The sequence below is a fragment of the Primulina tabacum genome, chromosome 12 (genome assembly GCF_025594145.1).
Source record: "Primulina tabacum isolate GXHZ01 chromosome 12, ASM2559414v2, whole genome shotgun sequence".
Classification (NCBI taxonomy): Eukaryota; Viridiplantae; Streptophyta; class Magnoliopsida; order Lamiales; family Gesneriaceae; genus Primulina; species Primulina tabacum.
Window position 1 is genome coordinate 38,104,274 of NC_134561.1, and position 13,924 is coordinate 38,118,197.

General features: G+C 32.7%; 1 protein-coding gene and 1 pseudogene across 1 annotated transcript; one reads left to right on the plus strand and one right to left on the minus strand.

Moving 5' to 3' along the window:
* Window positions 1-8,624: 8,624 nt before the first annotated feature.
* LOC142520766 (uncharacterized) lies at window positions 8,625-10,433 on the minus strand. Its single transcript, XM_075623886.1, has 4 exons — window positions 10,153-10,433; window positions 9,927-9,976; window positions 9,772-9,824; window positions 8,625-9,028 (listed from the first exon to the last, which is right to left on the minus strand). The coding sequence occupies exons 1-4, from the start codon at window positions 10,392-10,394 to the stop codon at window positions 8,840-8,842; spliced, it is 534 nt and encodes a 177-aa protein (XP_075480001.1). The 5' UTR covers window positions 10,395-10,433; the 3' UTR covers window positions 8,625-8,839.
* Window positions 10,434-11,927: 1,494 nt separating this feature from the next.
* Window positions 11,928-13,635, plus strand: LOC142520878 (deSI-like protein At4g17486; annotated as a pseudogene).
* The last annotated feature ends 289 nt before the right edge of the window (window positions 13,636-13,924 follow it).

A 13,924-nucleotide genomic window follows, 5' to 3' on the forward strand; every position in this document is an offset into this window, starting at 1 on the left:
GGCCCATTAAAACTTTAATTAATTATTATGTTGGACTTGTACTCCTACAAGCCCATTAAACATATTACCCACTACATTTAATTTATTAATTAATCAACTCAACTCTTGAGCTTAATAAATTAAATACATTATAAATTCAACATTTGAATTTATTATTTAAATTGTAAATTCAACTCCTTGAATTTTTATCACCTCCAAAATTTAATATTTAATAAACCCAACATTTGAGTTTAATAAATTAAATTCTCAAATTTTACAAATTCAACTCCTTGAATTTATTCTCTCAAAATTTAATTATCATAAATTCAACTCCTTGAATTTACTATATAATATAAATTCAACTTCTTGAATTTAATCTTTCAAAATTTAATTATCATAAATTCAACTCCTTGAATTTAATATATAATATAAATTCAAATTCTTGAATTTATTCTCTCAACGGGAACAAACGATCCAGTGCTTGTGTGACCCTCAATGGTTCAGGGATACAGCTAGCCATGGGTTCACAACTCTTTGTGATTCAGGATATAATCATTTATTCGGGCTTACCCTAGTTAGCCCCATTGTTTTCATCAACGCCTTGATCAAGAATGTCAGAACTCATTTCTGATTGCACCCATCGGATCATGGTAAGAGCGTCTAGTAGCATCGCCTCATGATCCCCTAGGTATCACTGATAGTGCCTGCAAGAACCAGTCGATTATGATTAACGTACAGTACGGTCCATTCATCTCATATATCCCGATCGAATCTGCAACCATTGGTTCATCAAGGGTTGCATAATAATTCGATAACTATGTGATAACTATAATAGTGGCATCGCGTGTACTATTTGAGAACTCCTTCTCTAACGTATATCTCATACTCTGGCCAGAGATTCCATGCATTATTATTACATCAGATCACATAGGATATCCACACTCGTAGGTGAGCGGTGAATCCCCGACAACAATGCACTGGCTCCTATATGTGTCGCAACTGTACCCAACCTCGCCACCTGATGACTCTCCTGGAGCCGGTAAACGAGTCAAAACACAGCCCTAGCATATAGAGCCTCAGTGTTGTCCCGGGTCGTAAGGACTAATGGTGTACAATCATAACCACGGACTTATCCTCTCGATGAATGATAACCACTTGGAAAGTCCGAGGGAGGGTTGTTCGGTATAATCATCATATGACTACCCATCTGCATGTTTGGACATCTCTATGCCCTTACCAAGAAACGCAGTACACAACATCACAGATGCTAGTCTCGAGCTCAAGCGATCTTTATCCCTGTTTTAGGCGGCTGAATCGACTAGGAACGAATTTAGAATATGCAGTGTTTACAAATGAGTTTCATAATCGAATTACGATTCATTTGTATTAAAGCATAATCAAGGAGTTTATCTATGCTGTTTGCATGGGTATACAGATAAAGTATAACAAGACCATGAAAAGTTAAATTATATTAAAATAAAGATTATTTATTTCACTTGAGTCAATAAATTCCCTAGCCAACAGTTGGCTTGCAGGGCATCTACTCTAACAAAAACAATGTTATAATCAAGCGCTTACCACTAGGCCAAAACTATTGTTGTTAGCCAATGCACAATTTTTTTCTTTTATACTCGTGGTTCTGCATAGTGTACCTAATTAGATGCTAATGGATCAGGTTGTTAGGCCCACGAGTCCAGGTTGTGCGTGTCTATTTACCGACGCTGCCTTTTATGACTCAGAGATTAGTATTACCATTTCTCTACCATCGGTCATGCCCCTATCAGAGACAATATTACCCGTTAAGATCTGAGGTCACTATTTTACGGTCCACTTAGCCAATCAGATCAAACCGCGCTCTAGCATCACTCTTTTATGGTCTACCAAACCAACTAGATCAAGCGACACAACGTCGGCAGTTTGACGCACGAGAACTTTTCAGAAGGTCACAAATCCAGTATTACTCTCACTCATGAATGTTTAACCCAACAAACACTTTTTAAGGAGTTCCAAACCGACGCTCACAAGTAATAATAATTCCTTCTAATTCAATTGTCACATGATTGATTACAAATCTAGAATCTACAAGAATAAGAAGGTTTTTGTTTAAACTTAAAATTTTGAATTTTAACCTTGCTATTTTGTCACAATTCACTTTTTTTATAACCTTGGCCGCGAGTGTTGGAACTTGGGAACCACAAGCATTAACTAAATGGACAACGTTACAATGCACGGAGAAACATAAATACTAAAAGAATTCGTTAATAATTACTTACATTTGTTTGGATGGAGCAAAGGTGCAATCGAGTCGAATCGAGTTGAGCTCAAGTATCAGACTACTCGAGGTTGACTCGAAAAAAATTAAATACCCAAATTTTAGCTCAACTCGATTCGAGTATTAATTTCGAGTTTGAGCTCGACTCGATAATGTATCGAGTTACTCGAACTCGAAAAACTCGATTTCAATTTTCGACTCGATAAGGTATTGAGTTACTCGAACTTGAAAAACTCGATTTCAAATTTTTTTTTATTTTAAATAAATTCATATATTGATATACATATATATTCAATAAATATATTGTAGAGTAGCTCGTGAACTACTCGACTAAATTTACCAATTACTCGAACTCGACTCGATTACGAACTCGAACTTTGAGTATCTCCACTCGTTTGCAAAGTACCTCGACTAGTTCGCGGAGAGAGGTTAAGGCGACGTTGACAACTTCAGTAATAAACATGGACTGCACGGCATTGTAGGAGGAGCAACCGGAGATAATCGCACGAGGGACAGAGGAGGCAGCTGATTAGGGTAGGGAGAGGCGGCTTCCAGAAAGCTTGAACCGGTGGAAAAGGCAAACGGATCAACATCAACCATTCTAAATTAATTATAAAAAACAATTTTTATTAAAGTTTAATCATATATACTATCTTACGAAATCTATATATTGCTGAAAAATTCTTTTGACTATGATATATATTATTTTTGTGTTCGAGATTTAAAAAAAACGTGAAAATTAATATATCAATTTTTTCACGGGAGTTTTAGCAATCTTCGGATTTTATAAGAGTAGGGTATGCAATTAACCTTATTACTCATATATATATATATATATATATATTAAATATTAATGTAATTTATTGATTAATTCATAAGTTTTAACCAAGAGTTCAGTAATATATTTAGGTGCATAGTTTGTATGATTGTATCGAATGAAAAAATCATTAAAATGAAAATTATCACTTATTTATTAAAGAATTATATTTAATAGCTTTCACAATAAAATTTTAATAATTTGTTCATAATCGAAGGTCGGATAAGATATTTGTTTGATAAAATTGACGAGTTCTCTTCGAGAGGTGGGGTAGGCGAACAATTTCATAAAAGTTTTTTGTTTTATAAAATATTTATATTTTTAAATGTTGATATTTTTCTTCTTCTTTTATTTGATTTGAATAAATATAAAATAATTATGGTCCAAACTCGTTAATTTCGATTATTGCGTGTAAATAGTAATTCTATATTTTCATTATTTAGTCAACCCAAGTCTTAATTACTTTCCTACGACTTAACATTTCCAGAAAACGTACATCTTCTCTCTTTCATCAACCATTTCATTTCATACTAGTATATCACCTTGGTCCATCGATTTAATTTTTACATCTCTCTCACATCAGGATCACATTTGTTATAGATCGGATCGAATCGAGCTTGAGTTCGAGTTCAGAAGATATATAATCTTCTCCTACATATGAGTATTATTAAAAATATATATATCAAACGCATTTCAGTCATCTGTTATGAAAATCCAGACACATTTACCTCCTCTGATAAGGATTTTTATGCCTGATTTTTAAAAATATGATATGTAAAATGCTATTAATTTTACATAAGATCTAAAATTCAAAAAATAAAACCTACACATTACCAAATTAGTTATTTACTAAGTTGCTTGGAACATGCAAGATGTGTCTCGTGTGACATATTTTTATTTGAGAAAATTTCAATTTTAGTTTTGTAAATAGACTTGTTTTGGATTTTAGTTTTTTTTTTTTAACTTGTCAAAATTTGGTTTTTATCCATTAACTAGGATTTTTTTTTTGTTTTGGTCCTTTTTTTTTTTGCCGAAAACTACTAAATCCACTGAATATCGCTTATTTGACACTGATAATTTCATACGTGGCTCATGTGATAAGAATAAAACTTATATTACACACATTAAATAAATAAAAAATATAGAGAAACGGCAAACCTCTTTCTTCCTATTAAAGTATTGAAGGTCGTTTTGCTTTAATTTTTTCTTTTTTTATAAGATAGTTTTAATTTGAGTAATAATGTTGGGTGCAATAATTGTCCTTAGTAGAGCGATCGAACCGTGGTGCTTGAGCTGCTGTGCGGTTTAAAAGATTTGAGTTGCACCATTACCACTAGCTATGGCTTTTGGTAAAGTGGCAAGCGCTCGGTCCTACAAATAGAGACTTAATTCTTGCCACATAGTAGAAAATAGTGCCAAATAAATCATATCGATGAATTCTTTTGTTTCAGACAAAAAATTACTATATATATATATAGTCATTGACCTCAATTAGAATAAGAAATGATATGTGCAACAATTATGATTTTGTCAAAATATCAGCGAACATTTATAAATTAAGCTATGTCGCACATTTCATTCCTTTTCATGAAAAGTACATTAATCAGCCTATTGCATTGCAGGATGCAAAGGTCAATAGCTGCACATTCACTCCTCTCTAATTATTTAATGTCTAAAATATTATATATACTAAATTGTTTTTGTAATCCAATCATGTAATGCTGGTCTTGTAATCTTTACATGTTGAGAATTTTAGTAAATTTACTTATCAGACATGATACAATATCTCATATCAAAACGATCAGCCGAGATTTCCAGTGATACAATGACTTTTAACTCATTCTCAATAGAACGTAGACACTAGTTCAAATCCACGTCAAAACAAAAATTATTCAACCGAAGAGATAACTAATATGTAAAAGAGAGAAACAAAGATACAATGCCTTAACAAAATGATTGCAAATGCTTCATCTCGTATGGAATATTTGATCAATATAAAAGAGCTCATAAGCGTGTAAAAAAAAAAATTCGATTATAATTTTAATCGATCATTTTTTTCGATACGATTCGATAGAAATGCTACGGAGAAATAACAATAATCCAATTATATATAATGTGAAAATTAAAAGAATCAGTGTATTTTTAGTCAAAGGATCACATAATGAGACTTCCAATAACAAGAAATATCGTATTCCATTTCGAGAGAGGTGTTTTGTTAGAGAAAGAACTAAATGTAGAGAAAAAAATATATACAAAATAAATAAATAAATTAATCAAGTCATCAAAATAGGTGAATTGTAGCAATTGGGCACAATTGATGGTGCCTAGAAAAAGTTAAAAAAAAAAAAGCAAGAATTTGGATATTCCATTGGGCCACCAAATTCTCAGCATTCACAGAGAGTGAAGAACTGTGGTCCGGATTTTAGGATGTCAGCAGTCTTAAATTTGGCAAAAACTTGTGTGAGACGATCTCACGTATCGTATTTTGTGAGACAAATCTCTTATTTGAGTCATCAATGAAAAAGTATTACTTTTTATTATAATATTGGTAGAGTTAACCCGTCTCATATATAAATATTCTGAGACCGTCTCACAAGAGACCTACGCCTTAAACTATAAACCTAATTATTATTTTTTTTGCCGGTCTTATTACTCCATATTACCATCGCATTAAATTTTTTAAAATAAATCAACTTCTATAAATATTTCCGCAATCATAAACTCACAAAACAATTTTTTGTCGGACCCCACCAATTAATACATAATTTCACAATTTTTTTGTAAGAGAACAAAAAATAAAAGTGGTCGACAATCACTAGTCCATGCACGCATATATAACACGTGCATGGACAGAGGGTCGTGCATCATACCCTCTGCCCGGGAGGCCCAACATCTTGGATGTTGTGTTTGTTGTATTAATTGGGGCTTTTCCAAAGTTTAACACAACAATTTTTTTGGGTTTTTCAAAATCCAACGTTGTGGATACCTTAGGAGTGTGTGCATAAAGTAATGTTTCTGACAGGTAAATTTAAAATTTCAAATCAAAAAAATTGCATGCCCAAATATTTGAATCCATCCCACTGTTATAGCTGATTTTCGAACATAAAATTTATTTTGATGTAAATTCTATAATAAAATATTGTGATTTTTGCACCAAATACAACATCCATCTCCAGCTCATTTACTTCAAATCTTACACCAAAAATAATATTATTTAATATTTATTTTATTTTACATATATTAATTATTATTTTTATTTAATATATTTTTAATTATGACTAATGCTTATATTATATAATCAATATTATATTATTAATAAATTTTAAATAATAATATTTAAGTTTTGTAATTTAATAATATAATATAATTAAATTATAATAATATGAATTAATATATGAAAATTATTAAATTGAAAAATATGAATACAAATTCAAATATAATACAATATAACTTCAAATATAATAAGAATACAATTCAAACATTTGAATGACTATATCATACATACAATGATCAACTAACACATTTCTAGTGCTAAGTGAGCATCTTTGTATTAGATTATAATTATTTATAAATCATTAAATCTAAATTATTCCTTAGTTATTAATAATTAATATAATCAATAATTAAATATTTAAAATAAATTATATTATTTTTTAATTTTTATTTTAGAGATCTCCTTATTAAAATAATAAATAATTATTTTAATATTATTGAAATAATATTTACATTTTATATATATAATAAATTACTACATATTATAATAATTTAAAAAAATGCCTCCTCTGCGCCAAATTGGCGCAGAGGCTACCTCTTGCGCCAAATTTGATGCAGAGGTGGCAGCCTCCATTGGAGTAAATTTTTAACACCATTTTGGTCAAAAGTTGGAGATAAACTTTGGGATACTTTTGAAATCTAATGATAATTTGAGGCCTTGTTTTCTAATCTCATTATTAGGAAAAAAAAATGTGATTTAAATTAATAATTAGCAGAAAACATTAATATTTTGTTAATAAAACGAAATGATCCGAAAGGACGTGAAAGTTAAAAATAATAAGAACTAGCGGCGAGACATATAACTTTTCAATTTTGATCTTAGTACAACAACTTCTTAATTTTGGCTATTTTGGTCCATCGACCACGGTAATGTTCATTTGTTAGTCAAAAAACGCTCATTAGAGGGTGACTAAAGCTAAAGTTGCCAAAAATTCGCAGATTTCTAGATTTTAAAAGGAAATCAATTTATTTGAAATCAACTTAACATAAAAAAGTTGAACAAATCAAATAAACTTTATGAAGGGAAATATGATTTTTAATTTTAATTGATTCCCTAATATTTTGTTTCCTTGTTGATCTAATTGAGTTTCATATTTAACACGATTTTGAATTTCTTAGATAATGAGATAATCACTCAAATATATTCGGAGATATGCTATTTGTGGAAGGAATTTAGGAGATATGGTAGAAGTGTTTAAATAAGAGTTTATTCCTAATAAAACTCTTGCTTTCCCTGTATTCTAAGTTTCTTTGTGGAAATAGGATTTCTTATCTATAAATAAGAGGTCAAGCACATTGGTGAAGGCGGCTTCGATATTGACTACACACACATACACGTAGTACAGATTTTGCAGAGCAAAATTGTTTTCCAAGCTTTTAGAATTCATCGTATGCGATGGAATAATTAAAAAAAAATTGTTTGTCGATTTAGAATGTTTTGATTAGATTGAATTGTATAGTCATGCATGCATGATGGACATGTATACTCCAATTGTATGTATAGGTATGCTTGTTGGATTTTTTTTTCTTAAAAAAAAATTTGAGACAAGAAATGGTTGGAAATTAATTGGTGATATGTTGGGGTTTATATCATGGGGGCAAGCCACATTAATAAAAGGGAGGCTTGGAAAATGTGTTCCTCTAGTGTTTTTATGATCCCACGCAGGTAGGTCAAAATCCAGTATGATAATATCAGGGGTGTCAAAATCAGACACGACTCACCAACCGACACAGTTCAATCCTAAAAAAATAGGTTTGTGTTTGGGGTTTATGGGTTCGTGTCAGATCGAGTTGGACCCGATAGTTGACCCAAAAAAATGATCGAGTTGGGTTGGGTTCGGGTTGATCCAAAAATTTTAAATTTTTTTAAAATTTGGGACACAACGACATATTCACATCTCGGCTCCACTTGCAATTTTATGCAATGTTTTCAAGAACTCAAGCCATGATCAATTTTATTTAAAAAATTGAGAAATATTCATATTTCCCTTTCCGCAAAAAATATGACAAGATTATGTCAGGCGTATTAAATCAGCCTCCAAGATGCACATCATAAGCGATTTGAACAATATATTCGAAAATGCGGAACTCTTCTGAACTGTAAATACCGTAAAGGTGATTATTTATTGTAAAACTAGGTATATTGAATCTAAGTGCCGTTTGAATCTGATGAATTCTTTTGAAATGCAAATACTGTTCAAAGTATATGGAAAAGTAATGTATGGGGATGAAATGGCTGCAGAAACCGGGCTTAAGCAAAACAAAAGATACAAAAATGTCCAATCTTTCAGTTCTGGCATCCTCAGAGGTCTTATCTGTTCATGCCGCCTTCTTGTTATCCTGCGAGGCCTGAGTAACTGGCGCAATCCCATGCATTTTCTTTTCACTTGAGGGTGTTGCACTTTCTCCTGAAATCTTGCCTTCCGAACCATGTAGGATGTTGTCTGGTTTGGCCGGAACAGTTGGCCTTTTCTCAATAAGGTCCCCCTGGCCTTCTTTTACAGGACCACCGGATTGTCTCTTGATCCCACTACAATTTCCTTCATCGTCTCTTCTAGTTTAGCTAGTCTCTCTTTTACCTCCACGAGCGTTGGATCAGATGCTGCTGCTGCCTTTTCTTCCGCAGCCTTAAGCTCCATTTCTTTTGCTTTTGTTTCAAACTCGGCTTGTTTCTTTAGCTCTAGTTCCTAACATAATCCATGAATCTCCCCGTGAGAAACACCTCATCACATATTCATACGAGAGCAAATAAAAAATAGACCAAGTGTCATATTACATGTTCTCCCGGCTACTAACTCTTAATCATATACAAAATTAATACATCAATAAGCTTTTGATAGCTCCAGGGTAAGAACAGAGGATATGTTATATGAATCTGAAATCTTATAGTGAGGTGCAGCTCAAATATCTATATCACAGTCGCGTTTTGATTGCTGTCACGCAGCCAATAATCCGACATTAACCAATAATCCTGACTTCAATATTGGATAGTAGGATCAAGCATATGTAGCACTAAAACTCTAACTTATAGTAATTATACAAATTTAAGCAACTCAAGCTCCATGTTAGAAGTCAATGGATTAAATATTGTGTGTCGAATCGCTTAAATTCACCCCTTAACAATAGCGTGACACATGCAAATTTATCTCAAAAAGCACACAAAAATAAAAGGTTCTTTTTAAAAAAAATCATACAAGTAAAGTTTATATTTGAACATCATATATCCAATCTATGAATTTTCTCCTCCTACTGATATCTAGTTCAGTCAGGGGAGGATTCACGACAAGAATCATCCAATTGAAGCAAACTTTGATTGAGCAATTCAAGTGACTAAGGGCGAGGGAGATTGGAACTATTTTTATGAGAATTATTTTTGACAATGGACGGCTTAGTCGGCTGTACAAAAATTCAGCACCGGAAAAAACTTTACCGCGTCCATTTTCTTCATTTCACTGCGAGCATACTGTGCCACGAGATACACAGCTGATATATGAAAACATAATGACCATAAAAAAATCAGACAAAAGTGAATTCCAACATTAAATTTTGTAACGTAGTAAAAAAGGATAGTGTAAACTTAGGTACCCAATGACGGCAAGCAGGCAAAGAAAAGCTGCACGAGATGAAAATCCAACCTGTAAATCATCAGATTTTTTTTTAAAAAAAGAAAACTTTTAATCAACTCCAAACACAAACAATCGAAGCAATCAAAATCGCGCAGGTATTCAACTAAATGAAACCAAACCGTTCGACAAAATGCCTGACCAAATCCTTGGAACTAGAACATCAGCTGTAAAACAAAATGACATACCCAAACTTCTTCTTTTTCGGAGGATCGCTGAAGAGAATTTTGGCTGCCGTCATGAAGTCGAGGTTATTTAGGGCTTTGTATTGCTCATCGTACTGGCTCCACGAAGACGAAGACCCATCGTCACCGGCGCCGCCGCTTCTCGCGGTGGACTTGTTCCCACGGGCGGAGGAGCAAAACGGCCGTCTGGAAGATGTGATCCGATTCAAAATAGTCTTCCCGCTAAGAATTATTCTCATCTTCATCCCCCAACATTTCGGACAAGAAAGCAACACACTACCTGAATTTTCACTGTCTACCAATCATGCCAGACTAGAGCTGGGACATGGGGAATGGGTCAGGCCCTTAAAATTGTTGAGGATATGAGCCCATAATAATAAGGCCAAAAAATGTTGAGGATATGAGACAATAACAACAATCAGGCCCAACTGAAATTAAAATTTGTTTCTGAGTATTTACTTTAAAACTAATAAGAGTAGCTCTATCATGAGACAGTCTCATGAATTTTTATCTTGAGATGAATCAACACCACCGATATTCACAATAAAAAGTAATACTCTTAGCATAAAAAGTAATAATTTTTATGGATGACCCAAATACGAGATCTGTTTCACAAAATACGACATGTGAGACCGTCTCACACAAGTTTTTGCTACTAATAAATAAAAGCTACTAATAGAAATCATCAATGCTCTATAGTTTTAATATAAGATAATCAATTGATCATAGTATTAAAAAATATCGAGAGAACACTTCAAGCGTAGCAGTGCGTAGAATCATCCTCCTATACACAAGACATCACCTTTATATGATCAATTTTGTACTTAATGTGATTGCCTAAGTATTTTGATATATTTATTGAGATTATAAGTTAATTTTATGAGCTCATAAATTTTGTTTTCAAATATAGATAAAATATATAATGTATATAGTAGGTCTTTGTGAGAAGGTTTCACATATATTTACTCATGAGATAAGCCGACATTGCTCATTTTATAATAAAAATAATATTTTCATAAAAAGTGACCTAAATTGAAGATATATCTTACAAAATTGACTATTAAAACATCTCATTAGAATTTTTATAAAAGTTCTAAAAAGAAAAATCACATCATCATTCCATTATAACTTGAAATATAATTCAGTGGACTAGGGGTGGATACAATACCGAAAAATTACGTTTCAGAAAATTCATACCAATAGGTACCGAAACTTTCGATGCATATAAATAGCATACCGATTATACAGAAATAGTACGTTATATCGAATTCGATATCGGTATATACAATTTTATACCGAAAAAACCTTATATTTTAATTTTTTTTTATAAATTTATTGTTTTAAAAATTATATATTTTAAAATTTGTATATTTTTTCGGTGTTTCGGTATTCGATATATACCGAAATTTTCAAATTGCATACTGTTATCGTACCGAAAAATTCGGTATTGTTATCGTATCGTACCGAAATTTTCGGCATATAAAAAATTTGAATTTCGATATTTTTTCGGTACGATAATCTCGATGTATCAAAATTCGATATTTTTTACCTCCCTAGCTGAACCAATAAAATCTGATTATAATATTCCATCCCACAATCCCCCTACTACTACTGCACCTCATTATGAGTGTACGTTACTTTTCCCCCAGAATAATTTTTTTTTTTCAAAAATTTAAATTACTTGACCAAACCAGCTCACATTCCAACCAATCTTTGATCCCTTTTTAACTAATTTTTCATCAAATCATTGGGGCATCTGTTTCCTTTCTTTTCTACAAATCACGGATCTTTTTCAATAAGCTCAATCGTGACTGTTCGCCGCTGGACATGACTCAGCTGGCCAAGTTTCAAGAATTCTAGTCAAATTTTCTTGAAAGTCCTGGTTTTGAGTGATATCTTGATAATGAAGGATCGATATCAGAAGGGTTGTCGATAGTTTGGATTCGGAGTCGGTAATTCTTTCGGTATTGCCATGTCATGCTGTAAAAGTTTGATAAAAAGTGGCGGGGGGTCGGTGCCGGTGCATTTGAATGTGTATGATCTTACCTCTATCAATGGATATGCTTATTGGCTTGGCCTGGGGGCTTACCATTCTGCTGTTGAAGGTTGGTTTTGTTTTTTAAAAAAATCTTTGAAATATTTTTTTCCCAAGTTTGGAATTTTGATCGTTCTAGTGTAGTGATGAATCAGATCTACATTGGAGTTATTCTGCACAAAGATATAAAAGAAAGTCAAGATTTGAATGAATAAACTTAAATTTATATAATTCGACAAAAAAGACAAGTTTGAATGATTTGTTTAAATTCTTGAAATGGGATTTCTTTAATTTCTTTTTTCATTTCTAATTTGTAGTTCATGGATACGAGTATGCATTTGGAGCCCATGAGTATCCCACAACTGGGATATTTGAAGGAGAGCCAAAAAGATGCGATGGATTCACATTTAGGAAATCTATTCTGATAGGATGGACTGATTGAATGAGGCTCAAGTGAGGGGAATTATGGAGAAGCTTGCAGAAAAATACAGAGGAGATGCATACAACTTGATCACCAAGAATTGCAACCATTTCTGCAATGATGCTTGCATCAAACTCACTGGGAATCACATCCCAAATTGGATAAATCGCCTCGCCCGAATCGGTAACTATAAATTCAATGTTTTTAAGCTTTTTTTATGTTTGGTTGAAAGGGATGACTGCTTCTGTTATGCTGGTTTCATCCAAGTAATACCACTAGAATTAGACTTGAGTAGCAATCTGATGGTCTCCACCAGTAGTCTATGATTAATTAAAGTGTTGGATTTTTAGGTACCACCACTAGAAAGTAGGTTGGTAACAAAAGATAGGATGGTAGATAACATAATTTTGGTTGTTAAAACAGACATATCTGAAAGACAAGGATGTGTTCGATAACATGATTAAAAACACAGACGATCCGAGTCTGATCGAGTCGTCCTCGTAGAGCATCTGACTGTTGGTTTCGATGGTGACTCGTTTCACCTGCACCTCTAGCATTTACATGACATGTATTTGGTTGCTGATGTCTTCAACTATGTGCTAAGAATACTTTATTGTACAGGTTTGTTATGCCAATGCATAATTCCAGTAAACTTGAATACAACAAAAGTAAGCCACCACAGAATAGAAGACAAGCAATGTGAAGTTGAGAAAAAGAAACTCAGAAGCCATTCAAACAGGTTCTCAAACTCATCTTACAGTTCATCACCTTCTTCTTCGTGCACTCCGCCCCTCGCGACGACCATCAACGACAGTCTAAGCAGAAGCCGAAGCCCTTTACCGGAGTCTTCACCTTCGAGTAATGAATCTAAACGAACTAGAGGGCTTGAATCTTGAAATGAGCCAAGTTTCATTCATTTTTTTAGGGTATCAAGTTGTGCCTTGCAAATTTGTACGAGGGATATTTAACATGGTATTTGTTGTTAATAATTTTTTTATTATGATTATTATAATAAATTTAAAATTTTACATGAGCTGATCTCTATAATGGGTTATTTTCTAAAATTAACCTTAACATATATATTTTAAATAAAACTTCCGAAAATATCAACAAAACAAAAAAACACCCTCTATATATTTAAAATATGTAATTTTACATTAAGTTAAATTAAATTACTTTCCATTTCAATTAGGACAAGCATGCTTCACCTCGGACTAAAGTAGTAACAACGACCAAAGAAGATTGCATGATAAAAACAACACGAGATTGAGCCCCGACACGTTTAATCAAATTTCACAAAACGAGATCTTACTCCACGA

What these genes read in the sequence shown, in the direction of transcription:
- LOC142520766 (XM_075623886.1), bottom strand. Translation starts at nt 10,394, where the DNA reads ATGAAGATGAGAATAATTCTTAGCGGGAAGACTATTTTGAATCGGATC. An exon ending in CCGAAAAAGAAGAAGTTTGG is followed by an intron (nt 9,977 to 10,152) that starts GTATGTCATTTT and finishes GATGATTTACAG; the next exon opens with GTTGGATTTTCATCTCGTGC. An exon ending in TGCCTGCTTGCCGTCATTGG is followed by an intron (nt 9,825 to 9,926) that starts GTACCTAAGTTT and finishes TTCATATATCAG; the next exon opens with CTGTGTATCTCGTGGCACAG.